General features: G+C 37.3%; 2 protein-coding genes across 43 annotated transcripts in view; one reads left to right on the forward strand and one right to left on the reverse strand.

Moving 5' to 3' along the window:
• The window catches only part of RIF1 (replication timing regulatory factor 1), a 37,152-nt gene extending 33,242 nt beyond the window's left edge, over window positions 1-3,910 (forward strand). For 3 of the 4 annotated variants that reach the window (XM_052793063.1, XM_052793065.1, XM_052793066.1), the window contains 6 exons: window positions 183-323; window positions 592-669; window positions 762-877; window positions 1,239-1,392; window positions 1,650-1,758; window positions 2,698-3,910. In XM_052793063.1, the coding sequence (XP_052649023.1) occupies window positions 183-323; window positions 592-669; window positions 762-877; window positions 1,239-1,392; window positions 1,650-1,758; window positions 2,698-2,918 (819 nt within the window). In that variant the 3' untranslated portion in view covers window positions 2,919-3,910. The remainder of the gene's footprint in view (window positions 1-182; window positions 324-591; window positions 670-761; window positions 878-1,238; window positions 1,393-1,649; window positions 1,759-2,697) is intronic. The other variant, XM_052793064.1, reaches the window with a different exon arrangement.
• An 835-nt stretch (window positions 3,911-4,745) lies between these two features.
• The window catches only part of NEB (nebulin), a 130,169-nt gene continuing 108,681 nt past the window's right edge, over window positions 4,746-26,233 (reverse strand). For 8 of the 39 annotated variants that reach the window (XM_052793054.1, XM_052793055.1, XM_052793039.1 and 5 more), the window contains 25 exons: window positions 25,234-25,347; window positions 24,990-25,094; window positions 24,433-24,537; window positions 23,698-23,802; window positions 22,779-22,871; window positions 20,635-20,727; window positions 19,031-19,123; window positions 18,482-18,574; window positions 17,203-17,295; window positions 16,591-16,683; window positions 15,263-15,355; window positions 14,369-14,461; window positions 13,662-13,754; window positions 12,976-13,068; window positions 12,400-12,492; window positions 11,351-11,443; window positions 10,952-11,044; window positions 10,565-10,657; window positions 10,192-10,284; window positions 8,987-9,094; window positions 8,485-8,668; window positions 7,910-8,002; window positions 6,732-6,881; window positions 6,353-6,462; window positions 4,746-5,642 (listed from right to left, as the gene is read on the reverse strand). In XM_052793054.1, the coding sequence (XP_052649014.1) occupies window positions 5,469-5,642; window positions 6,353-6,462; window positions 6,732-6,881; window positions 7,910-8,002; window positions 8,485-8,668; window positions 8,987-9,094; window positions 10,192-10,284; window positions 10,565-10,657; window positions 10,952-11,044; window positions 11,351-11,443; window positions 12,400-12,492; window positions 12,976-13,068; window positions 13,662-13,754; window positions 14,369-14,461; window positions 15,263-15,355; window positions 16,591-16,683; window positions 17,203-17,295; window positions 18,482-18,574; window positions 19,031-19,123; window positions 20,635-20,727; window positions 22,779-22,871; window positions 23,698-23,802; window positions 24,433-24,537; window positions 24,990-25,094; window positions 25,234-25,347 (2,643 nt within the window). In that variant the 3' untranslated portion in view covers window positions 4,746-5,468. The remainder of the gene's footprint in view (window positions 5,643-6,352; window positions 6,463-6,731; window positions 6,882-7,909; window positions 8,003-8,484; window positions 8,669-8,986; window positions 9,095-10,191; window positions 10,285-10,564; window positions 10,658-10,951; window positions 11,045-11,350; window positions 11,444-12,399; window positions 12,493-12,975; window positions 13,069-13,661; window positions 13,755-14,368; window positions 14,462-15,262; window positions 15,356-16,590; window positions 16,684-17,202; window positions 17,296-18,481; window positions 18,575-19,030; window positions 19,124-20,634; window positions 20,728-22,778; window positions 22,872-23,697; window positions 23,803-24,432; window positions 24,538-24,989; window positions 25,095-25,233; window positions 25,348-26,233) is intronic. The other 31 variants (XM_052793037.1, XM_052793024.1, XM_052793038.1 and 28 more) reach the window with 28 other exon arrangements.

Raw genomic sequence — 26,233 nt, forward strand, 5'->3', positions numbered from 1 at the left:
TTAATGTTTCCTTTGGCAACAAGGAAGCCACGGTTTCTGTCCTTGGGTGAAACATGATCTGTGTCATTCAAGAACTTTAATGACTTTATTTCAAACTGAGTTATTTTGTCTCTTCAGACTTACTTCACCAGAGTGTGGTGGTTTCAGTTCACACTATAAAAACTACTTCTTTCTAAAAACAGATTCGTCGAGTCTCTTTTGCAAATCCAATTTATCAAGAAGGACTGGCAGATGACATAGATAGGAGAAGTCCTGTCATTAGATCCCATTCATCTTCACCATCTTCCCGAAATCTTAAAATTTTGTCTAATATTCAGGCTAAGGTAAATTCTGTTATGTATGTTCTGTGCGTCATAAGTACTCGCGTTTCTCATTTATCATAGGTAACATTGCTTTTAGTGTATGTTCATAGACAAACAATTGTAAGAGCAGAGAATCAGTAAGTGTACGAAATAATTGTAACTGGTTTAGCCTGACTCATTCTGTTACTCTCTGAAGACAAATGCACTCTGAGATCTAGGTAGCTACAATCTTATGATTAACTGAATTCCTACGATCCTGAGAGATATTTTTTCCTCTTTTTCTATCCAGCATATTACCACTCCAACCAAAGGATTTCTGTCCCCAGGATCTCGTAACCCTAAATTTAAGAGCTCAAAGAAGTGCTTAGTAAGAAGTGCTTTGGTTCATGTATCTCTTCTATTTTTTCCTGTATTCAGTTGTGTGATAGTTAATTTAACAATTTTTCTGTATTATTTGAGATCACGGAAATGGCTAAGGAATCGCTGCCTTGCCCTACAGAATGCATGTATCCTGCCTTAGTTGGCTGCAAAGCACCGGTTGATGTAATTTTACCTCAGATTACATCAAACATATGGTAAGTGGATTGTTGCTTTGGAAGATGACATTTTACTAGAAACTGAATTCTTACTGAACCTACAAAACCAAATTTTCTAATGCAAAATGTGATGACTTAGAGACATCTCTTCTAGTCTACTCAGCTCCTTTTCCTTCTGCTCATATTCCATATGGGAGGGCTTTAGAATCCCATTCCCTGATGGATAAATTGCAAAAAGGTGTGCTTCTGCAGATAGAATGTCATTTGCATTTTGTTTTTTCCTTCACTTATGTGTATGTGAATCAGCATTCATGTAAGATTTCTTTCTGCTTCACCGTGCTGGGCAGAAAGGACATGAATTCTAGCACAATAAACCATTTTTCTTTTTCCCCTGCTGCAGCGCCAGAGGCTTGGGGCAGCTCATTCGAGCAAAGAACATTAAGACAGTGGGTGATCTGAGTATCCTGACAGCATCAGAAATCAAAGCTCTTCCCATCCGCTCTCCAAAAGTTTCCAATGTTAGAAAAGCTCTTAAAGGATATCATGAGCAACAGGTAAAGCTTAATTTTAGTACCCAAAAAGCCAGTCTTAGCCTACTGAAGTGCTAACATCCGTCACGAGGAATAATGTTCCCCCCCTGTTAGAAATCAATGTAACATGGGAATTCAAGGTACAGATGACTTGGTTACAATATTATTAACGGGAATAATGATTGATTTATTATGAGGTTAAAACATGTCCCACCATGTAATCTACCCCTCCACCCACTCTCTGAAAATGCATCTCTTGTTCTCTCCTAAAAAATCTACAGGTAAAATCTCGAGGGTTTGAGGAAATAGCAGTGCTTGAAGATGCAGAAAAGCCTGTAAATAATGTAGAGGAAAAATCTCTTTCTGTGGATGAAGAAAAACTTGCAACAGGTACCTATTGCCTGCTTTTTGCTTGGGATCTGGATGTTTCTGCTGTTTGGCTTTCATTCTGTCCTAATGGGAATGCTTGATCTTTTCGGGTTGTTTTTTTTGAGAGAGAGTGTGTTAATAGCCAATATTAGCACATTAGATGGGTGTTTGAGTTAGCCACTTTATGAAGCCCTGTAGCAATGGCTTTTTAAAACTTCTTACATATTTTGAGGTAAAGATGCTGCTTTTCCCTAAACAAGCTTGCATAAGTATGTGAAGAACAAGTTAGGCAGGGCTTTAAGTACTTAATTTTCTGAATCTCAACGGGGTATGTCTCCTGAGCTGCTTAATACTGTAGTAACTGCTGTGGTTCTGGGCACACAGAAACAAGCAAGATGAAGCGGAGATAGTTATGTGGTGCCTCATCCTGAGCGGGGTGGGACAGGAGAGGGGTGATTCCCTGGATACCCATTTTGGATTTGGGTGCCTAGATTTTTATTTGAATTCTCCTGGGCATTTGGGGAGTTTGGCCTGATAGCTCAAACAGAGGAATCTATATTTGTTCTTCCTACAAGATACTTGAAGCGTTTGGTTAACTGGAGAGCAAAGAACTCAGGAGTAACTTCTCCTCAGCTGTCCAGTTTAAAAGTTGGACTTTGGGATAACACATCTCGAAGAACACTGGCAGTATCTGACTAGGATCAAATACTTTAATTTCTGTCCTTAGTTTTGTTGTAGAATTGTGATCAAATATAATGAAAGTCACCATAAAGAAGGGTAGCATGGAGTGCTGAGGGCTGCCTTTGTCAGAAGCTCTCATACTATGTGGAACAAATACTTTGTAGACTGCTTGTATATGTTATTTTGTACGAAAGCTGTACCATTCCGCTGCAACATAATTCTGCTTAGATTTAAATCCAAACGCACAGACTGCACTGCCCTACTTTCCTTCCTTTTCAGATTTGATTGAACCCGTTGTCGTGAATACAAATGACCAGCCCACAGCAGATCTTCTGAGCCAGATTGATGCACTTGCTGCTCGGCTGACCTCTGAAGATCTTCACAGCTATTCAGGGAGCCAACTTTTTGAGATGCAAGAAAAACTGGTTGGCATGACAAACTGTATCATGAAGAACCTGCAGTCCCGCTGGAAATCCCCACCCCATGAAAGTTCTGATTAGTTGTTTATCGTTTCTAAGTAAGGAGGATTTTGTTACAAAAATTTTCCCAAAAAACTGCTTTTCTTACTGGTGAATTATTTCTTAAAGTGTGCATCTTGTACTATAGAAGATTTTTTTTTAACACCTATATGAGCAAAAAGTATTGTGGGGTTTTTTTCTCGGGGGTTTTTTGTCATTGTTGTTCTAATTTGTGGAATAGTTTATTCCCTATTAATTAGAGGTATTTCTATTGGATTGCTATGCATATTTCTTTCACTACCTGAAAGAAAACTTGATAAAAAGTTGTGCAATAGCAAAGACTGTGAAACCAAACCAACAGAGTAGTTAAATTATTTTTTCAAGTCTGAAGTGTTCTTACTGCTGCAAACTCTTACTATTTGGTAAGAGAGAGATCTCGCAGCTCTGCTCATCTGCTGCCCCCGTTTGTTTCCTTTTAAGTTGCTGAAACTCTGACAGGCAGTGGCTCTCTTTTTCAGCACCATTTTATATTGAGATAAGCTGTGCTTACTTCCTTACGGCAGCAACAGTCCAGGAACCTGGTATTTGACAACTGGATGACATCTATTTTTGCATGTATTTTTGTAAGAAAGAATCGCACTAAGAAGCTGATAATGAAATGTACCCTTACAGGTAAAAGACTTGGCAAAACTTCTCAGGCTTTTTCCCATGTTCTTTGCTTGCAGTAGTTCTCCTGCGGAGAAGACTTTTTCCTTGGGGAAATGAATGGATTTGATAAGAGCTCATTGTATATTATGTACAGACTTTTATCATGGCAAATGTTGGTTAGTAATTTATGATCTTGAGTTTTAATTGCATGGAATGCATTGCTGCTTCTCAGAGACCTTCAGAGAGAGTTCTCGGGTTTTGCTCTGGAAATCTGATCTGTATATATTGTACTGTAGCTATCAAAATGGACGTTTATTGAAAGGAGTTGCTGCAGGTGGTTTTAGAACTTAAAACATGGGCAAATAAAACAGCAAATAGTTCCCAAACTTGTTAGTGTTGTAGTTTGGTGGTTTTGGGTTGAATTGTTTTTCCCCTTCAGATCTGCTTAGCCTTCCCTCAGCATTGCTTTGGATTCACGAGGTTAGAAGGCACCTTGGAAAGTCATCGCTGCTGCCTTAAGGTAGGAGCAGGTCCTCAAGGGCATGGTAGTATCTTGTCAGCAGGACTCTAGATACTCTTTGCCCTGTTCCTGCATCTCATGAAGCAAATGAACAGGACAAAGAGGTGTCTTGGAGCTATAACGTGAACAGTGCCAGTGATGAGTTGTCTGTAGGTTTTCTGGTTTTCTTGAAAATGTTATTTTGATTCCAAATCTGCCTCTTTAGGTTTTGTATCCAGTGACCTGTACAGATAAGGATGTTCCTAACACATCTCAAAAGGGTGCTAATGTCTTTAACTAACACCCTTCAGTGCTGGCAATTCTGAATCCTGCTTTGAGGAAGGATGGTTCCCTTTCAAGCTGGTGGTGTACACCATGATGTGCTGTGATTCCCCTTGAACAAAGGTCCTCAGAGTTAATGTTGCAACTCTACTGTTAACTTGTTCTTAACCTTTAGTCTATCATCTTGGACACAGTATACAGTGATTTCTTACTTCTTCCTTTCTTGGAGACTGTCAGCAGATGAGGCAGGTAACCGCTGTTCCGGTATGACACAGTTTGTCCAGTTCCTTCACAGCCCCTCTGAGTTCGACTTCTGTTGTGGCTGTTGCATCCCCCATCACCTTCTGGGTTCTTTCCCTTTCTCAATACAGTTTTCTGAACAAAGCCAGTTTGTTGTGAGATTGATTCCTGCTCTTCAGCATGAGTGAATACATCAAACATACTGCAGAAACATTAGCTTTATTTAGTCACTAATTTACAAGTAATAACAGCTTTTGACCCCAGAACAGTTGCATGGAAAACACATGCATAACAGCTCAGCAAGCAGGAGGAGAGGCTTTTGGTTTTGGGTTGGTTGGTTTGTTACCCCCCCCCCAGCTAAACATTGGTTTGAGATACTAAGCTTAAATGTTGCTTATATGGAAAAGAAGTGAATACATTCAAACAGTTTAGAATAGACCATAAAAATACTCTCTTTATGGGAAAATGAATGAAGTAATACTTGGGAGTCGTAGTCTTAAGTACATGTATAGATAGAATTTCAGAGATGCTGAACTGGATTGCAGTTGTAGCATAGTTAAACATTGTGATGGTATGTGATGTTGAAATGTTTGAAAGTCCAGGCAATGTTTAAAAATTTTTTTTTTTTGACACTGGAAGAAATACAGTTCTCATGAGCAATGCCTAGTAGTGTGTTTACAGGTAATTCTCAAAAACATTTTTCAAGGATTTTTCAAGACTGTTTTGCTCTGCAGTTACTTTTTTTTTTTTCCTGGTTTGTTTTTTTTTGCCCACATCATGGTTCATAAGGCACTATCAACATGGAAGACAGTAAGGCACTTTGTTTCCAAAGTGTTACAAACCCTTTTCTAAGGCTTACATTTTAAGAAGTGCCGGCATGTCTGGGCCATGCAGATATGCTTTATGGAAACACGTGCTTTGGTTTAGACAGCTTCGACGTAGTTGGCTGGCAGCATGCCAGTCTTGCCGGTTCTCTGGACAGTCCCATACATCCAGCCTTCATCAATTGCTTGTACGTTTACAATTGTGTCACCATCTTTGAAGGAAACCTCATCAGCATCAGCTGCCATATAGTCATACATGGCCCGGTAGGTCTTCTGTTGGTTTTAAGGAGAGGGAGGGGGCAAAAAAATGAGACACACATTTATATACCCCTGCTGTCAGCACTGACAGCCATAGCTGTTGGCAAGAATCAAAATCTAAGCAGGCTAAGGGCAAGTTAGGTTTTGACTCATTTCAGTATGCTGAAAGTATGACTGATGGCAGTGCCTGGCTGGCCTTTTCAGTCTTGTTTCAGATCACAAAATGTTCCTTCTCAATAACTAAGTACCTTAGTTACCTAGAGTACCACAGTACCTTAGGTTAGAGCCTGTGTGTTTTAGTGACACTGAAGCTGAACAAAATGTTTTCAGAGTGTATTTGAGCAGTATCGGCTCCAGGTAGTTCCAGCCGTAACTTTAAGGTGTTGCCTCCCAGCAGATCTTGTGGGGAGGTGATGCTATATCCATTGTCATATATCTACTCTAAGACTCAATCTCAGGAGCAGGAAGAAGTGTTAATGTACAGTTTTCAAGAACAGGTGAGGGTCTATCCCACTTCAGTGAATCTGTTACTCTTTCACCTGGTTTTGTACCAAGCTTCAGCCCAGTGGGTTCTCAATCCTGGATTAACATCATCTGCATGATGGAGCATGCACCACCAGCTACTGGAGACCTCCACAGCTGTGCACCTTTGCTGCAGGAGTTAATCTGAGTACCTACCAAGCGTGGGATTGTGTGTCTTAATACAACCGATCAATGCTACTTACACCAGCAGTAGAGGGGTGAGAAGGAACCGATGACACCGTTGTTTGCTGGGTGGCAACTGATGATGACCGTTGCTGTGGTAACTCTATGGTTTTTGCATGTTTGTAGCCCACTATAAAAGGAAAATACATTGTGTGTGTTGTTTATTGCAGAACTGGCAAATAAATAAAGATCAGGGGATAGGTCACTAGGTGGATCAAATCTGCCTTTAGTAACAGATGTAAAGTTAAGTCCATAACTCAACGTTTTGCAGGTGTACTTTTGTGCTTTTTTTCCTGGCTAAAGGAATTACTGAATGTGAGACCAGTACTGCCTTGCCTGATGATCTGGATACAATTTGCCCTCATACGTGAATAAATGGCATGTTTGTTCTCCTCGTACCTGTTGTAGTTGTGGCAAAGAAGCCCCCATCGCTGTAGTAGGACAAATGTTGATCCGCGCCGTCCGAGGGTTCAGATTTTTCATCACCACCACTCAGGCTCAAGGCACTGGCGGAGCGGGAGTGCTCCCGGCTGCGGCGCTGGGCTTGGACTGCAAGGAGAAGGCAGTGAGAACCAATTCATGGCTTTGTGTTGTACAGAGAAACACACATAAAAATACACATGCACACACATACATACAAGTTACTTTATACATATACACATATACGTGTGCATACATATTCTGTAAAAATAACCAAAGCACTCTCTCCTTGTTACCATACCCACAGAAGTGGTTGTATTGAGTAGAAAACTGACCCAGGCCCCATGCATGCTAAGTAGAATTGGTTACTGTGTTTTACAGTTTATGGCAAAGAGTGAATTAATCACAGTCTATTTTTATGGTTACTCAATGGTATTTGCCAGTGCTTTTTAAAAATGTTTGAAGTTCTACTCAAAAAGACACAGTTATTATGTCCCTGTTATCTTTAAGATTCAGAATTATTTTTCTTTCTCCAACCTTCTTCCCTTTTAGTGCTAGCTACTTTCAAAATTTTTATTCCAATTATTCCATGCTTTTCTTCATCAGCTGACACAAATCTGAGCCATGCCTGAGACTCTGTTTTCCACCATTCAGGATGCATCTCTTCTCAAACAATTAGCAGGAAAGGAGTTTAAAAAAAAAAAAAAGTAACTGAGGAGCAGTAGCTTTAGTTATTTAAAAAGGAAGCACTTGTTACAAGTAAGCAACTGGATCATGCTATCTGTGGATCATATAAACAATGCTCTTCATGCCTGTATTAGATCACTTGTATATAGTAGTAAGATTAACAACGTATTTTTTGAGAAATAGCTATATTAAACATCTAGCTACATTTATGTATGCTGCTGAATAAGAGCTATAGACAACTTCTCCTCTAGTTACCATTAATTCTCACAAGAACTGTGTCCCTGTGTAACTGTTGAAATCTCAGCTCCATTTGACAAGGTGTGAAGTCCACATGTAAGTCTGCACCTGCGTTCTTGCATAGGTAGAGCGCTAAGCTGTGCTTTAGTATCCCCAAGCTATCAGTTTTAGTGATTGCACGTGCACAAGTATAAAACCTATTTTACACAAAAAGTACAGCCTATGGAACAAACCAGAGATCATATGTAAGCTTCTGGACTGAATATTGTCTTCTGCTGGGTCATAGTCAAAGACTGACCCGGGATTAGTGCGCCACACACGAAGACCTGTAAGAGAAATAGCATTTTCTGAGAAGCTGTAGCTCAAGCAGCTTTTTAGAGAGCTTGAGCAGCACATGTCTGTCCTGAATCAGAGTAAAAGTATCTCAGAAAAGGGAAAGCAGTATTTCATAAATCTGTGTTTCTCAAATCTATAGCACAGATTAGGCTTTTTTTTTTAATCTAATCTACATCAGGTAAGCCAAGATATTTCTCTAGTATGCATAGAGAAGTTAAAAATGTAAGAAAGAAATGTAACTAAGTCTAGGGTTAGATTATAAAGTTGGGCAGAATGGGACAGGCAGACCACAGGTGATTTACAGCTGCTATAAGAGAATATTTTCAAAACAGATTTGATAAAAACATCATCTCTAAGTAATGACAAATTTGAATTGATACGGCTGTGCTTAAATAAAACAACTCAGCAAGGTCAGCTTGTGTTTTGTATAAACGTAGTACTTGGGTGATTATAAAACCTAGGTTCCGCTTACCTGTGAGATTCTCTTGATCCTGGTCCACGCGCTTTTGCTCCATTTCTACTACTCGCCTTTGAATGCCCCTATAGCTAATGTCACTGAAGTCCTGCATGTTCTTTTTCACGCGTTCTGTAATGGGGTCAGTAACTACAGGTGTGAAACTACCTTTGCTTTTCTCAAAATCTTCATGGTATTTCACCTGCAATTTAAAATGAAATGTCTGTTCTCTGTAGCTGAGATGAATAATTTTTATTCCTGCTTACCTCAGGTGAATTTCTGGTAGAGAGGTGCACTGCTGTTCTGAACTTTTGCTTTCTCCAAGGAACAATGAGAGCGCCTAATCCCAAACATGCCTTTCCTGCAGTCACTCTTGCCTTTAGTATTTAAGAATTTGGGTAACCAAACTTGGTATATGTACATTGTCCTTGAGCTGCCAACCCCAGATTGTCTCAGGAACAAGGTTATTTTTTATTTAAATCACTTGCCAATTTAAAAATACATCTATAAATGCTCTTACTGTAGAGATATGTTTCTGGGTCTCTCGTACACGTCGCATTTCAGGTGTATCCAGCACATACGCAGCTTTGCCTTGTACTTGTTTTCGGAAACTATCTGAATAAAGAACCTGCCAGATGAGAGAAAGGAAGTGAGCACAGGGCACAAAACTACTTCTGCATCATGAGGAATGAGCTGTAGTGAAGCAGCCTGGCAAAGCAGCAAAAAATAAAAAAAAAGCAGCAGGAGCTGTGGTAGTGAATAACATTAGAATGCAAAGCAAAATTCTTTTTCACAATTATGAGACATGGACAGCTCTGGACTTGATCCCAAACGTTCCTTTTATTAACTAAAAGATGCTTACCTTTTTTAACCTTGTAACAACAGGTAGAGGTAATGCAGTAATAATGTTCTAGGTACTATTTTCATATATTTGACATGCACCTCACTGACTTTAGTGAAGTTATCCATGTGAAACAGACAACATAATTAGACCTGTATTTATCATTGAAATACTACAATTTTTGCTGGGCTTGTAGTTTTGTTTTTGAGTGATAACAGTTGCATCATGCTTCTGTAAACATTTGCAGAGACTGTACAACATTCAAGGTCAGGTTGGACAGGGCTCTGAGCTACCTGATCTAGTTGAAGGTGTCCCTGCCCATGGCAGGGAGGTTGGACTAGATGACCTTTAAAGGTTCCTTCCAACCCAAACTATTTATATACATAACAGATCACAGAATCATAGAGTATTTACAAGATGGGGTATGTCAGGATTTACCTCTGGAGTAACAGGTTAGCAAAGAAGGGCCTAAAGAAGGCTATTTCCAGATTTGTCATATTTTTATATAGAATGTCAGAAATCTAACAAAATATACTGTTACTGAAGAATGATCATTTTATGTCATACAGTATAAGACCAGTAAAAACAGAAGATATTGGCATGAGACTTGAATGCAACATATGTTACTTGAAATTCAACTGGTATTTAAAAAAAAACCCAACCCAAACTAAAGCAGTTAATCACACAGAAAGAAATACTCGAATTGCAGCAGAAAGTAAAAAGCAAGTATTAAAGGATTTTATTTTAGTATGGTTACTTCATACTTCCAAACTAGGTAGCTAGGTAGTTATGTTAACAGCTGCACTGTTAATTTGAATAAGGATTTCAGGGATTGAAATGTTACTTTTTAATGTATTTTCATTTATTGGCTGAATAAAACATACCGAGCTGATGTTTTCTTGATTGCGTTTAGCTCTCTCCATCTCTGGAGTCATTGGTGTTGGAGTTCCTTTTGCTAGATGTTCCTTGTACAAAACCTACAGTGTACAAAAAGGTGTCCATAAGTCAGACTGGAATAATTGATAGCTCATTCTGTAAATGGTGTTATTGTTTAAGCATACTCATCACTGCAGGGGTAGAAAAGATCTTGGGAAATAAAGCATCAAAAAAGTTATTTGCTAGAGCAAAAGGTAAAAATCAAACTGAAAAATAGGCAAAAATAAGGAAAACTGAGAAGATAAGGTTAAATTAGAAGTGGAGTTTTTGTTCAGAATGGTTATTTTTAATATAAGGTGGTTGTCTGTCTTCTTTCAGTACCGAGCTAATGTGTTCTTGATTGCGTTTGACTCTCTCCATCTCTGGAGTGACCGGTGTAGGGGTTGCCTTCCCTAAGCCTTCTTTGTATACAACCTACAGATCACAAAGTAACCCAGAGTCACAAATGTATGAATTCAAAACTGTAATGTTACAGGGTTTAGAGAAAACACCATCCGTTATGAAAGGAAAAAAAAAAAAGTCAGAGGAAAAATAGTATTAAAAAGTTAATTGACAAAAAAAAAAATCTTTTAAGTACTATAAGTTTGAGATGACTTTCTAAGTTTGAGGGGAGAAAAATTAGAGGGTTAAATAAAACCAAGCAGACTTAAGTTATTAAAAAAAAAAAAAAGGTGCTCTATCATCCCCTTTACTTCTTCCAGACAATACCGAGCTAATGTGTTCTTGATTGCGTTTGACTCTCTCCATCTCTGGAGTGACTGGTGTAGGGGTTGCCTTCCCTAAGCCTTCTTTGTATACAACCTACAGATCACAAAGTAACCCAGAGTCACAAATGTATGAATTCAAAACTGTAATGTTATGGGGTTTAGAGAAAACACCATCCATTATGAAAGGAAAAAAAAAGGTCAGAAGAAAAATAGTATTAAAAAGTTAATTGACAAAAAAAAAAAAATCTTTTAAGTACTATAAGTTTGAGATGACTTTCTAAGTTTGAGCGGAAAAAAATTAGAGGGTTAAATAAAACCAAGCAGATTTAAGTTATTTAAAAAAAAAAAAAAAAAAAAAAAAAGGTGCTCTATCATCCCCTTTACTTCTTCCAGACAATACCGAGCTAATGTGTTCTTGATTGCGTTTGACTCTCTCCATCTCTGGAGTGATAGGTGTGGGGGTTGCTCGCCCCAAGTTTTCTTTGTACAACACCTGTGGGATACAGAAGATGTATCCGGTATCTTAAAACACCCCAAAATCAAATGGCTTTGAACACAAATCATTACTTTGTTATCAAATTTCAAAAAAAAGTCACGACTGATTATGATATGCAGCACTGCACAAAAGCCAAACATCTACTGCTGTAGGAAAGGGTAAGAAAAATAAACTGCAGAAGAAAAGCTTGTTATTTTTCTGGTTAACAAAGAAGGGCTCTATCCAGCTACAACTATGACGATGGCTCCATAGGCTGGGGCAAGCTGCCCGTGGCCCTAGAAAACTATTTAAGAAATGGTATCTGCTGTTTTATCTGTATTTGAAGCAATTCGTGACCTTTTTGGGAGGGAGGAGGGAGTTCTGTTGCCACACTGACATTAGGCAGCCAAATAAAGAAGGGTGTTGAGGACGGGTGTCTGGTATCACTGCAGCATTACACCTACACCTCTCCCCAGTCCATCAGGCCACCTAAAAGCTATCGCTGATACAGCACCCAGAACAGGAACAGTCTCGTTCCTTTTGAGTTATTCTGTTTAAAGCATCCTAAGTCACCTGTCACAGCAATACAGGTCAGAGAGGGGGGATTGTTTGGGGTGGGGTGGTTGGGTTTCTTGTTTGGTTTTTGCTAAAGTCAAATACCCCTGAAAAGCCAATGAAAGCTTAAACACTAAGCATAGAGAGACACACCTGAATATCTTCACCAAAGGATGCTAAGCTCTTAATATTGTCTGGATAGAGCCCACAGGTACACAAACTAAGTTGTAGAAAAGGCCTACATTTCTGGATCAGACTGTTAACACTAAAGTAATTTTATTTTAGAAGAGAAGGATTAATTTGCAGAAGCAAATATATCTATTTTTTATATTAAAATCAACTTTCAGTAGGTAGTTAGAATGTTACTTTTTTAAGATATAAGCAAAGAGGAAAAAAGAAATATATCTATTTTAAGGTACCGAGCTAATGATTTCTTGATTGCGTTTGACTCTCTCCATCTCTGGAGTGATTGGTGTTGGGGTCACTTTCCCCACATTTTCTTTGTACAAAACCTACAGGATACAAGGGAGTATCCAGACATCATTAAAAAGGCACCACCAACAAAAAGAAACAAAACCCAAACCCAAAACAACACAAAATATAGCTTTTGAATCATTACTCTTAGAAAGGGTTAGATTTGGGGCACAATGCTGTTCTCAAAAGAAGCAACGGGAGCTTTGCCATTAATCTACAAGGATGCAGAAATAGTCCCTGTATGGAATCAACTCTGCATGAAAGCACACTTGTATTAAGAAAGGGTTAAAAAAAGTTGCAGGGAAACAATATCCATCCAAAATAGATCAAACCTAGTTCTAGCAGGTTCATACAGTGTTAAATAGAAGATCTACAATTTGTTTGTAAGCACAGAAGGTAGGAGGTTTATGCTACATGGCAGATTCATTTCATGAAGTTAGAAAGCACAGATTACTAAACCACTACGGTTATGTTAAACACTTCATTCAGATCTTTAGGAACTGGTTTCCTGTTAAAAATACCGAGCTAATGATTTCTTGATTGCGTTTGACTCTCTCCATCTCAGGAGTGACAGGTGTTGGGGTTGCTTTCCCTATGTTTTCTTTATACAACACCTATGAGACATAAGAAAGGAGCCAAAGAAAGCAACAATAAATAAAAAGCTAGCCATAAACAAACTTAAAGCCTAAGCCATTTTTTTCTTGTATTTATTTTCTCAGGGCCTAGATATTATTTATATTTTTAAAGAAGGTACTTACTTAGCAATATTTTACTAGAGAAGGAGGGTTGACATACTGGCTTTTTAACTACAGGATCACTCGTAACAAATAGTGTAAGTAAGTACTACATAAATGAAACCACAAAAATAACCATATTGAGGGGCTGAGGATGTTATGAATTTGTAAATTATCATCTTTTTTTAAAAAAAAATCAGCATTGCAGAAAAAATGAATGGGTTTGTTAAATGTTTTTAAGATTAGAATGGGGCATTAAAATCACTCTTAAAAAACAGTAAAAACTGCAAGAAGTTAAAGTCACTGCTGTAAACCACAGTAAGACATGAGTAAGAAGTAATCACTTCTGTAAGCTGCTTTAGAATCAGGGTTGGCATTATTTTGGAACAAGTGTTACAACATCCATTTATTAAAACTGTTAAAATGTTCTTTTAAAATAGTGTTAAAGGGAACTTTTTTTCTTAGCAAAGTACCGAGCTACAGATTTCTTGATTGCGTTTGACCCTCTCCATCTCTGGAGTGATCGGGGTGGGGGTTCCAGTCCCCACGCTTTCTTTGTACAACACCTGTGTAGTAACAAGAAGCATCCAAAAACATAATCACAACTCAATAATAATTACATCCAAAACGAAGTCAAATATCTGAGTTTGCTGGAGCTCAGCCTGCTCTAATATACCCTAAAAGCTACTCCTGGAAGCAATGAAGACTGGATTGCACCCGTGAGGGTCTGAAGGCAAAGAGGCCTATGGTTTTATCTTAGCAGGTCTGACAAATCCAACACAGAAGCCTCTTAGGTCAAATATATTTTCAGGGTGGAGGAGAGCTTTTAGACTATCAGGGAAGCGTGCTAGAAAGTCAGACCCTCCCTCTTCTATGATAACAGCATTAAAACAGGAAACCGATAGGATTTAAAAAAAAAAAAACACCACATATAAAAGAAAAAGGAAGTTGGAACAGGGAGCAAAATGGTTAAAAATATTTAGGATCATGTAAATAATTACATATATGAAGAAGTGTTAGGTCAGTAATATTGGAAAATATAGTACAGTGAAGAAGAAAGGATGTTTTTGTAAGTTGATTAACATGGACGTAAGGAGTGGAATTGTCCAATTTTAATATAGGTTAAAAAGGTCTGTTTAGGTGGAGTTAAAGGGAATACTTCTTTTCCTCCACAAAATACCGAGCTAATGTGTTCTTGATTGCGTTTGACTCTCTCAACCTCAGGAGTGACAGGTATTGGGGTTCCTGTCCCCAGATCCTCTTTGTACAACACCTGTAGGGTAACATGGCTATATTAAAAAAACAAAAAAGGAACAAGCAAACAACAGTAACCCACGCAGCTTGCTGAGAAAACAGACTGAATGTTTTTCGAGGTCGCTCCGAGCCAAAGCTTGGAATAAAAGAGAAAAATTAAAATGCACCTCAAAACTATACAGCTAAATGCTAATACTCTGCAATGCCTTTTGGCAGAAAGCTAGAATACCTTCTCTATTTGCTTCTCAGGAGCTATATAGACAAACTGTCTGTGCAACAATAGACCATTAAAGACTTCCTAAAGGCAGAAAGTATCAAATACAACACTAAAGGAACACAGAAATCAACTCTGTTTCATTTACCCATTCCATAAACATCACAGCAAGTTACACTAGCATGTATTAGAGCACTGTTATACTGAGGTCATTTCCACAGATTTGTATCACGTGCTGAATAGTTTAGTTCTTGTATATAAAGTAAGTAAAATCAGGAAAAAAAAACCACCACACAAAACAAAACTAAGGATTGTTGTGACTAAGAAAAGGAAAACAGGGTGTTTAAGAGGGGAAAAAAAAAAAAAAAGAGATAATCAAACTGAAAAGTGGAACTAAAAGTTATTATTAAGATGATGTAATAAAAAAAGAAGAACAAGAATGATGTAAGTAACAATTAGAAAGAAGAAAAAAAAAAATCTCAAAGGGACCAGGATATTATTTTGTGTGTAAGTTGATTATAAGGGAGCAAGATTTTTTTTGTTGTTGTTAAAAGTTTTTTTAAATAGATTAAAAGGTAATTTTCTGCTTTTCAAATTAAAAAATACCGAGCTAAAGTTTTCTTGATTGCGTTTAACTCTTTCAATCTCAGGAGTGACAGGTGTTGGGGTTCCTGTCCCCAGATCCTCTTTGTACAACACCTGTGGGGTAACATGGCTATATTAAAAAAAGAAAAAAGAACAAGCAAACAACAGTAACATGCAGCTTGCTGAGAGAACACGCAGAACATGAAAGATGTTTTTCTGAGATGCCCTGAATAAACATAGGGACTAAAAAAATCCATAAAAATAAAAAACTAGTTTAAAACTCTGATGATAGAGTTAAACACTAATACACTGGTATGAATTCTACCAGAATGCTAGAATACCTTCCTGACTTGCTTAAGTGCTTCTCAAGGTGGGCATTTAAAACTGGCGAGTATTTAGAAGATTAAAGTCTTATATCAATTATAATGAAGTATATTATTGTCTTTTCACCAGCAGTGAGGTCAATTTTTCCTGACTGTACTTGAGTCATTAGAGGACCAGGTCCTAATGTGCCTTCCTAAAAGTTTTTCTGTATACACACCCCTCAGTGAAGAGTCATCCATTCCCCGAGTGAAACACTACTTATTGTCCACAGTTTATCATCAAAGAATCTAGCTTGCTTATTACAGGAAGGACACAGAGATGTGATCATAATAAAGGCATATGTGTGAAAATGGTCCCTGAGAAATTATAATTACTAGTGTTCTCCTATTTTACATGACACTTTCCTCACCCCGAGAAACATCCTAATGCTACTAATTTTTTTACCCTGCAAACTTGTGCTACCAACCTATCTAGAGCAGTTTACACCAGCTGGAGATTTGGGCCACTGTCTCTGTGCAACAATATTAAAGACTCTCTAAAGGAAGAAGGCATCAAATACAATGCAGAAGGAATAAAGAAAACAATTCTGTTTCATTTACGCATTCCATAAACATCACTGCAGGTTACACTGGCATGTATCAGAGCACTGTTATACTGAGATCTTTTCCACAGATTCGTATCAGGCAATAAATAGTTTTTACATGTGGTAAAACCAGGAGAAAAACCAACAACCAAGGATTGAAGTGATTAACAAAAGGAAAAGCAGGAATTAAAGACGAAAAAAATATGTTCAGAGTCAAAAGGAAGATGGAAACACGGAATCTAAAAGTTATCATTAGTAAGATGATCTAATCAAAACTAAGTAAGTAACAATTATGGAGGAAAAATGTCAAAACATGGGGAATGGGATATTTTTTTTTGTGTAAATTGATTACAGGGAAATAGAAGAGTATTTTTGGGGGTGTTAAAATTATTTTTAAAAAGGTTAAAAGGGAAATTGCTGCTTTTCAAATTAAGAAAAATACCGAGCTAAAGTTCTCTTGATTGCGTTTGACTCTTTCAATCTCAGGAGTGACAGGTGTTGGGGTTCCTGTCCCCAGATCCTCTTTGTATAACACCTATATGGTAACATGGGAGTTTAAAAAAAGTTAAGAACAACAAAAAAAAAATACTGCGTTTGGTGGAGGTAACACGTATAATTTTTGTGCCCACTAAATATACTCGAATGCAGAAAAAATTAGGAAGTACAAAACAGTTAACAATTGTGATAAATTCAGAGGAAGTCTGACAGCTAGAAATAACTGCATCCTAATTCTTAGATATGCTTCAACAGAATGATAAGGCGTTAGAGGAATGGAATTATGCAAATAAAAAAAGCCAGTGTTTTTTAAAAATGCAAAATACCTTAAGCTTCACAAAAAAAGCTTTAAAAATTAAAGGACATGAAGCATCAAGTATTATGATTATTAAAAAAGTCTTTTAAAAAATAAGTACATAAAATAGAAATAACAATGACTAAAAAAATTTAATAGCAGAAAGGGGATGTTTCTATGTTTATAAGTTAATTAGAGAGAGCAGAAAATTTACAGGTGTTAAGTAGTTATAGGGAACTTTTTTCTTAAATGACAAAAAAATACCGAGCTAAAGTTTTCTTGATTGCGTTTGACCCTCTCCATCTCAGGAGTTACAGGTACTGGGGTTCCAATCCCCAGCCCCTCTTTGTACAACACCTGTGTGGCAACAGGGAAGTATTTTAAAAAAAAAAAAAAAAAAAAAAAGGGAAAGGAAAGAGGGCAGGGAGGAGACAGAGAGAAGACAAGTAATTTAATATAGCAAAACTTCAAAGTATGAAAAATAAGAGTTTTGTCAGCCTTGTTCAAAGGCTAGCAAAAAAAGTCAATCAAAGTAATCCACTAGTATTACTATGAGGTTTGTTGTCATCCCACCTGGGTGCACACAGATAATGCCAGCAAGAACTGCAGGAGTGTTCTGTGCAAAGCATAGCTTGAGCCAAGCTACCTGAAAACTCTTTTGCAAAGGAGTTTCCTTACCGAAACAAAAGATCTTGCATGAGCAGCTTTGCCTCTAAGATTTCTAAACAGGGTCACCAGCATAAATGAGATTACCTCAGAGACAATTAAATGTAGCAAAACCTTTAACAACAGTGGCTTCTCTGAACTGTCCTATTAATCTCAAGTCAGGACTTAATTTCATACCTGTCATGTCTGAATTGGGTCAGAGTGAGTTAAAATTGGTTGTTAGCTGCTCTAATTAAAACAGAAATATAGAACAAAATTATGACATAAGGTCATTTGACTGGAACATGTTAGGAGTAGAAACAATCTGGATAGAAATTCATTACTACAGTAATTTTTTCCTTATATATGCAATTTTCATTACTTTTTCATATTGCAGTGATATGGGGATACCACCCAGGTTTTCTTACAAAGACCTGTAGGATATAAGAAAGCACCCAACACAGCAAAAACAGGAAAAGAGACAGCACACGCTAGTTGCATTAGATTGCTTTGCTTCAGGAAGTGTTAAGAGTTCATTTCTCATTTGCAGTGCAACCAGTGTGGTGAGTCTGAAGACTGTGAGAAGGATTGACTTGGTTATTGAGGAGGAGGGTGACATCACTCAGACTAGTACTATTTCATTGGGAAGAAAAATAAGGTACTGCTTAACTACTATAAGTAAGTGAGGTTAAAATCTCACAGCTGGAACAATTTAATGACAATTACATTAGATTGAGTGAAAAATTAAAATATAAAGATACTGACAGGGTTTTAGTGATTTGATTAAGAAAGGGTTGTTCAAAGTTCAACAAAGAATTGAAAGAAAAATTTAGTATGGAGGAGTTAAAGGGATTTGATTTGCATTTGAAATGGTAGTTTTTGTTTTATTTAGCAATACCGAGCTAATGTTCTCTTGATTACGTTTCACTCTCTCCATCTCTGGAGTAACCGGTGTTGGGATGCCAGTCCCTAAGCCCTCTTTGTATAACACCTGTGAGGTACAAGAAAGTTTCCACAAAAAAAGCACTCAACACAGGCAAAACCATTAAATATGACTATTTTGTGAGTTATGTTTAGCGTTAGGATCACTTTTTAATTAATTTCACACTTGTTCTAGAGGCAAATATTAAGGAAGAGGCTGATGGTTGATTATTTTGTAAATATATGACTACAGATACTAGAAGATAAAGGGTTAAGATAAAACAAACATGGAGAGAAACACCATGTTAATTTCACAGCTTACTTCCAGCTTTGGTTCTTAAAAGAAATGCATGTAAATTTGTAAATCACCAAAAAAAGTTAAAGCACCAACAGGTGAAATATAAATGAGTTAAAAATACCGCCAGGGAAAAGACAGGAGCAGGGTGACATTCTAAACCATTGAAGAGATTATATGTTAGGATGTTATGCAAAAATAAGTTGTTATAATTTTTTTTTTTTTAAATACCGAGCTAATGTGTTCTTGATTGCGTTTGACTCTCTCTATTTCTGGAGTGACAGGTGTTGGGATACCTGTCCCTAGGTCCTCTTTGTACAATACCTGCAGAACACAAGCACCCAGCAAGGTGAGAAGATCATATTCCTTCCACAACAACTACAGAACATTTGGATAGATAATTTACCTGGTTTATAGGTAAATATAATCTGGGATTATATATAAATATGCGCACAATTTATTTTACTCAGTGTACGACTTTAAAAGTACAGTCACCAGCTCAGCAAAGTACTTAATGTCTACGTTGAGGTGCTTGAACACACTGAAGTCAATGGAATACTTCATTATAGTAGGACACAAGTTTAAATAGTCTGCTGACCTGGCATGAAAGGTAGGTATGTTTTGTTTTTCATCTTACTTTAGGAAACATATTAGGCAGTCAACATTTCAGTCAACTTTTCAGACAGTCAACATTTCTGGAGGTTTGTTTTTTGGTTTTTTGGGGTTTTTTTTTGTTATGGTGTTAAGAAACAGCTGAACCTTTTATAGACATGTTTAATACAAAAATACTTAGTTGTGGGCTCTATTTCATTTTGATCTCTGTGACTATTTGTTTGGAACACCACTATTTTACTTTGGTTTAGGTCTCTAGTAAGAAAAACAATTGAGTTTTAGGTCTCATATTATTAGGTTTAACTTAACCTGTAATTGTTTGATCTAAAAAAAACCTGCATTTTTTATGAAAGGAGTTGCATAGGAGATGCCTGGGTTGGTTTAAGACCTAACCGTGCAGAAATACATTACAAATGCATTCATGGTTCTTCTTGCTACTAGTAAAATACTTGCAACAAAACAAGCTAACAAAAAAAAAAAATTCACTGCTTCATGTCATTGAAACAATGAAAAAAATCACAAAAATAAAGCAATCACAGCCAGAGAAAACAAATTATGTAAAAGGTTAGAAAAAAAGGAAAAAATCATTTGAAAAAACAACTCAGTTGAGCAAAAGTGAGCTGTAAAACACAGTAGTATCATAAACAGCTCGAAAGGGAAACAGTACTTCTAAAATCAGGAATAGAAAATTGTAAGATACTCATTATATGGGTGTCACTGCTCCTCAGCATTGTATAGCAAACATCTGAGGTATCAATAATCACAAGACCACATCCTGCCTCAATTCTGTATGCAGAGATCAAAGTAAAGCAGCAGTGGCTCAAAATCAGGAGAGCTTGTTGTGGTTATTAAAACCTACACTTAGCTAGATATGGGAAGAGCCAGGTACTGTTTCCTGGGTTTGTGACTACAAAAAAGGCTCCAATTATTTTTTTCCACAAAGTTCTATCTAGCTGATCCATTTTTTTCAGACTAATTGTAAGGCATCATCCAGGTATTTTTTGTTTATAGTTCTATGTTTAGAAAGGGTCACAGAGGTAATACAGGGAAGTGGCTGATTGTAATGATTACTGCAAAATTCAGATATTTAAACTTCCTGCTGCTGAATATAGGGATTTAAGAGATCTTTTCTCTTTTCAACAAAAATACCCAAAAACACTACCAAACGTCAGAGCTTGAGCTCTGCATGAGTATACAGGTAAATACAAAGTATTGGCCATTACCGAACTGATGTGCTTCTGTGTCTCCTTGACACGCTTCACTTCTGGAAGATCAGGAATTGGAGTTCCTTTTCCAATACTCTCCTTGTATTTAATCTACAAAGGCACAGACATTAGAAAAAAAGTAAAAGCTTTACATTAAAGCACAGCTGACACATGTACGTGTAACAAGTTACATGAATAAAGAAACATAAGTCCTTTACACTTTACAAACTCATTCAAGTTTCGGGTATTAAATGTATTCCGATAGAAGGAAACAATCAAGGAACCTTCTATTAAATTCATCTATTAGATAACTCTGCCACACTTCTACAAAGCACTTTAACAGTAACTTGGCTTAGGATAAGAAAGCAGAGTCTTGTTTGAGCCAGAATTTTTCAACTGAAGCTTAAAGTTTGGGTATCTAACTTCTCCCAGGAGATTAATTTCAGCAAGAACAAACCCCCTGATTTGTAACAACTGAACCATTTCAAGGTTTAAATACCTTTGAACTTGATACCATTTGGTCTTTCTACCAATGAAAGAAGAATTTTGGATTTGTAAAAATCTATGATATTCAACAAAGGTGTGAGTCATCCTACAACATTTTAACAATTACAGTCCTATTTGCATTTCTACTTTAGCGTAACAAAAAAAAAATAGCATCTTACAAGAACATATTTAATATACTATGCATAAAACAAATGGCTGAAGTGTTAGTAACTTTTATATTAAAATTATGTCAGCATTCAAAAAAAGCATGAAAAAATTTACAAATTTCAAAAGAAAAGTAATACATGCAATTATTCCAATTTTAGTGTGTTACAATTTTTTATATAAAAGTTTTACAAGACATACTTTAGTAGGGCCTTGCTCTGGCATCCTCACAGATGCCCAGGGCATTTCGATCGGTAGCACAAGGGCCGGCCGTGTACCCCAGGGGTCAATACTGGGACCAATACTGTTTAACATCCTCCTTAGGGACCTGGATGCTGGGACAGAGTGCACCCTCAGCAAGTTTGCAGATGACACAAAACTGGGAGGATTGGCTGATACACCCAAGGTTGTGCTGCCACCCAGAGGGACTTCAACAGGCTGGAGAAATGGGCTGAGAGGTATCTCATGAAGTTCAACAGTGGGAAATGCAAAGTCCTGCAGCTGGGGAGGAATAACCCCAGGCTGAGGTACATGCTGGGCGCTAACTGTCTGGGAAGCAGCTTTGCAGAGAAGGACCTTGGTGACCTGGTGGACAACAAGCTGACCATGAGCCAGCAATGCACCCTCATGGCATCCTTGGCTGCATTAAGAAGGGCATTGCCAGCAGGCCAAGGGAGGTGATCCTTCCCCTCTACTCAGCAATAGTGAGGCCACATCTGGAGTTCTGTGTCCAGTTCTGGGCTGGCCAGTACAAGAAAGATACGGACTTACTGGAGCAAGTCCAGTGCAGGGCCACAAAGATGAGCAAGAAACAGCAGCATCTTTGACATGAGAAGCAGTTTAGAGAGATGGGACTCTTCAACCTCAAGGAGAGTAGGCTCGGGGGGAACTTATCAATGTGTATAAATACCCAGTGAGAAGGAATGAAGAAGAGGGAGCTACTCTTCTCAGTAGAGCTCAGTGACAGGACAAGAAGTAATGGGCACAAATTAAAAACCAGAAAATTCAATCTGAAGACAGGAAAACACTTTTTTACTGCAATGGTGGTCAGACACTGGAGCAGGTTGCCCAGAAAGGTTGTGGTGTCTTCATCCTTTGAGATATTAAAAACTCGAATGGATGTGGTCCTAGCCAACCTGCTCTAGTTGATTCTGCTTGAGCAACAGGGTTGGAGTAGATGATCTCAAGAGGTCCCTTCCAACCTAAATGATTCTTTCAATCTGTGCTAAATAAATTGTGTTTGTGATGAGATTAAAATGATGGCAAGAGCTTTCATGTTTTAGAAATGGATTGTAAGTAACAAATTGAGTGTTAATAATTAGAAAGATTACTGTTTAAGTAACAAGAATAGGCAAAAACTTCTAGAGAGTAACCCTTAAGCTGGATGGATTATTGCCAAACCACTGTTAGCAACACTTAAAGAAATAAGAAGGGGGGGGGGGGGGGGGGGGGGAATTATTTCAAGTTGAATTAGCATTGGTAGGGTATTAAAAAAATCAATTCTTTTGTACCGAGCTGATTGCATCCTGGGTTTTTTTAACTCTCTGCATCTCTGGTGTCTTTTCAATAGTAGTTCCAGTTCCAATATCTTCTTTATATAAAATCTTAATATTTAGAATGAAGACAACAAGGTTAAGCACACAAAACAATATTATTTCTTCTAAAGAGTGAATACAGGCTCATGACAGTGATTCGTACACAACAGTGCAGGCTGAAAGCCAACTCGGAGGATCATCTCCAGTCACAGCCTTATTGCCTATTTGAAGTCTGTCCTACTACGAGTGCCATTTGTGCAATAAAAGGGGCTAATCATTTCTATTTGTAGTAAAGCATTTTAAGTAGAGTATCAAAACATTTGTAGCCTAATTTTAGGACTGAAGACTAGTATTTTTTCTAATTTGTTCCTTTTGTTCTAATTTGTTTTATTATGTTTTACACAAATGTCCTCCACTTAGTTACTTACTACGCTAATGGTGCTAGTGGCAAAATGATACAGCAGACTTTAGGCACTTCATGGTAACACATGAAATGTGAAACGAATCAGGCAGATGGTTGACTTTTCACTGAAAGAAGACAATTGCAACACAACAAGAATACACTGCTTAACATGGTAACAGGACAAAAGAAAGGTGGATACTAGTAATACCAATTTAAGTACAAGATTGGTTGTTTAACTATATCGCAGCTATGTATATATGAAAGACTACAATCAGGGCACTCTACAAAAAACCCCAGTATATTAAAAGGGGTAGCAAAAACCAGCTAAATCCACTTAGAATAAAATTAGTTTTGTTTGAAAAAGTTCTTATACACATTTAAGCAGATCAAGAACATAAGTACCTGTAAGGTAAGAGCCAAAAATTGTTATTTTATTAAACATATTAAACTGTATTTTTTGGAATAAGAACTGAAAACAGAAAATAACTATACCGAGCTGAAATTCTTCTGGTTTTCTTTCACACGCAGCATTTCTGGTGTGTCTTGTACAACTGTAACTTTACCTTTACTGTTCTGTAGGTCCCACTGATACTGAAGCTGTTGAAAAAGTTAAAGTAAAATGTCAAATGTTGACTCTATGCCACGAAACTTTACTCATAGTTTTCTTTGAAGATGAGAAAAAAAAGTATTTTCAAGTACACCTTATAAGGAGGTCATTTTAACACCACCATTAGTGATATAAAGATGTACCACACTTACAAATACTCTCATTTAAATTAGCAATAGGAGATCCTTAACTAAATTCACTGAAAAAATCTTGAAAGGTGCCAGATTGTGTCTAAAACAATTAAGTCTCAACAATGAAAGTTAAAGATATCAAGTCAGATTGTGGAGTTCTGTTGCTGACCATACAGTCTTGCAGGTAGTCCCACTGACAGCAACAGACAACTTCTGTAAGTATAATTCTCTATTACTTGCAAAGGAATTGTCAAAACACTGCAGAAGAAAGTTTTTTTCAAGGAAATTACACAATCATTTTGGTGGTTCCCAGTGTAATGCATAAGTGGGCTGCTGCATACATAGTGGACCCTCTAACTGAAGATCCCTGAGAATATAAAGGCAGCCTAGCTGGGACTAGAGTGTGATATCGGGACCTTATTAAATGAAAAAAAGCTGAACATTTTTTTATTATTTGACAGTAACAGTGTTTATTATTTATATACGTACTGTGCTAAAGTTCTTTTGATTCTCACGGACTCTCTGCATTTCTGGTGTGTCTGCTACAGGCACATAGTATGGCATAGTCCTTTCTGCATCTTCCTTATACCTTTTCTGATAGAAAATACAAAATATATTCCATTAATACCAAAACAGTAATAAAACAATCTGGCATTACTTATTGTTGCATAATGTCCATCTTTATGGAAATGTGAGTACTTCTGTGTCTGTTCTAAATTCAGATTATGCCTCTGTGTAAGATTTACTTTAAACATTAGGTTATTAAGGAGTAGGAAAATTAAGCTAAATCTACTTAGAACAAAATTAGCTTTGGTATTGCAAAAGCAATAGAAATTATTGTTTCATTTTATGCAGTATTAAAATAAATTAATTTCAATATTGAAATGGGATTTCAGAGTAAGAGATGCCACATCACAGCTCTAGAAAAATTTGTTTTTCTGGTGTATCTCCTGAATGTTGTGACAGGCGGTTATTTAGGTGCTCCAAATGAGTATCCACTTGAGGTTCCCACAAGAACAATGATTAAATTGCTTCACTCAAGATACCTGGCTCGAAAGGTTCTTGACCTGCTGGGCATGAATAATCTCTGGAGTATCGACAACACTGGTGTAGTTGGCTTTCTCCATTTCTGCCAATTGTTTATATTTGATCTGTTGGGGGAAGGCTCACATTTAGGTGCCTTAATCATATCTTGACAACCATTTTCATTTGGTTTAATCAGAAAAAACTGTTAATAAATTTTCTTTTAAAGACAACATCAGCTGTGATATACGAGATATTCACACAGACCTGGCTGGCAATGTCAGTGGCATTCTTTGCTCTCACAAAATCTGGTGTCTCCAAAGCCAGTTCTGTCAGACCTTTTCCTCTGATTTCTAATTCCAAGGCTTTTTTGTACTCTTTCTGCAGATGAAGACAGTAAATAAATACCTTGTCAATGTGAATGCAACACCTTTAGCAACTTCAGATAGTTTCATGACCACCCCACAAAATAGGAATACTACTAATACAAACTCACAATTAAACACACAAATTATGTCATTAGAGTGTGTACTTTATGACTTAAATCTTGAGAACAAATAGACCTACTCCAGCAGTAAATGGAGCACACTGCAGGCCAGCTGTATTAAGGTCACTCTTCTCACACCAGTAATCTCAAAGTGTAAGTTCCTTTAGGTGATCAGTGCAAAACAGTAACTTATACAGAAGAGAAGCAACAGAGGGAGAGCAGTGTATGAAATGCATGTGGTAGTGAAGAGTGGTCACAGATGTTTCACACTGAGTGTGTCCAAAAAAATGCAAGGTGTCAGCATTCTCTGTGATGTTTTGGGGCCTTTGGAATGAATACCATCCCTAAAAACTCAGTGCTGCAGCAGCCACTCTTCCCAAAAAGATCTTCCACTAAGATCTAAAAGATTTATTTTGTATAGATTGGTATAATTCCTATGTCTCTATACCAACTCTGCTGAACTTAGCTGAATATGTCTGTAATATTCTGGTAATAAAATATAGGCTCTTGGAATAAATCAAAAACTCTGCACTAGTAAGCACAAAATGCTGTTGCCAGTAAGGATGCTTATCTTAAGAGTGTTTTGTTAAGAAGCAAAATCATAAGTAACACTAAAAAGTTCCTTTTTTTCAGCTTTCAGCCTGATGATGTTAAGGCTCTTAAAATATGAACTAATCTTATCCTATGAAAACAATCACTATGAAATATTTATTATACCAGTCCACCACGTAAATAAAGTAGCTGTTAAGTTTGCATCCTGACTGTCTGCTGGCCACCTCT

The sequence above is a fragment of the Harpia harpyja genome, chromosome 7 (assembly GCF_026419915.1).
Source record: "Harpia harpyja isolate bHarHar1 chromosome 7, bHarHar1 primary haplotype, whole genome shotgun sequence".
NCBI classification, from domain to species: domain Eukaryota; kingdom Metazoa; phylum Chordata; class Aves; order Accipitriformes; family Accipitridae; genus Harpia; species Harpia harpyja.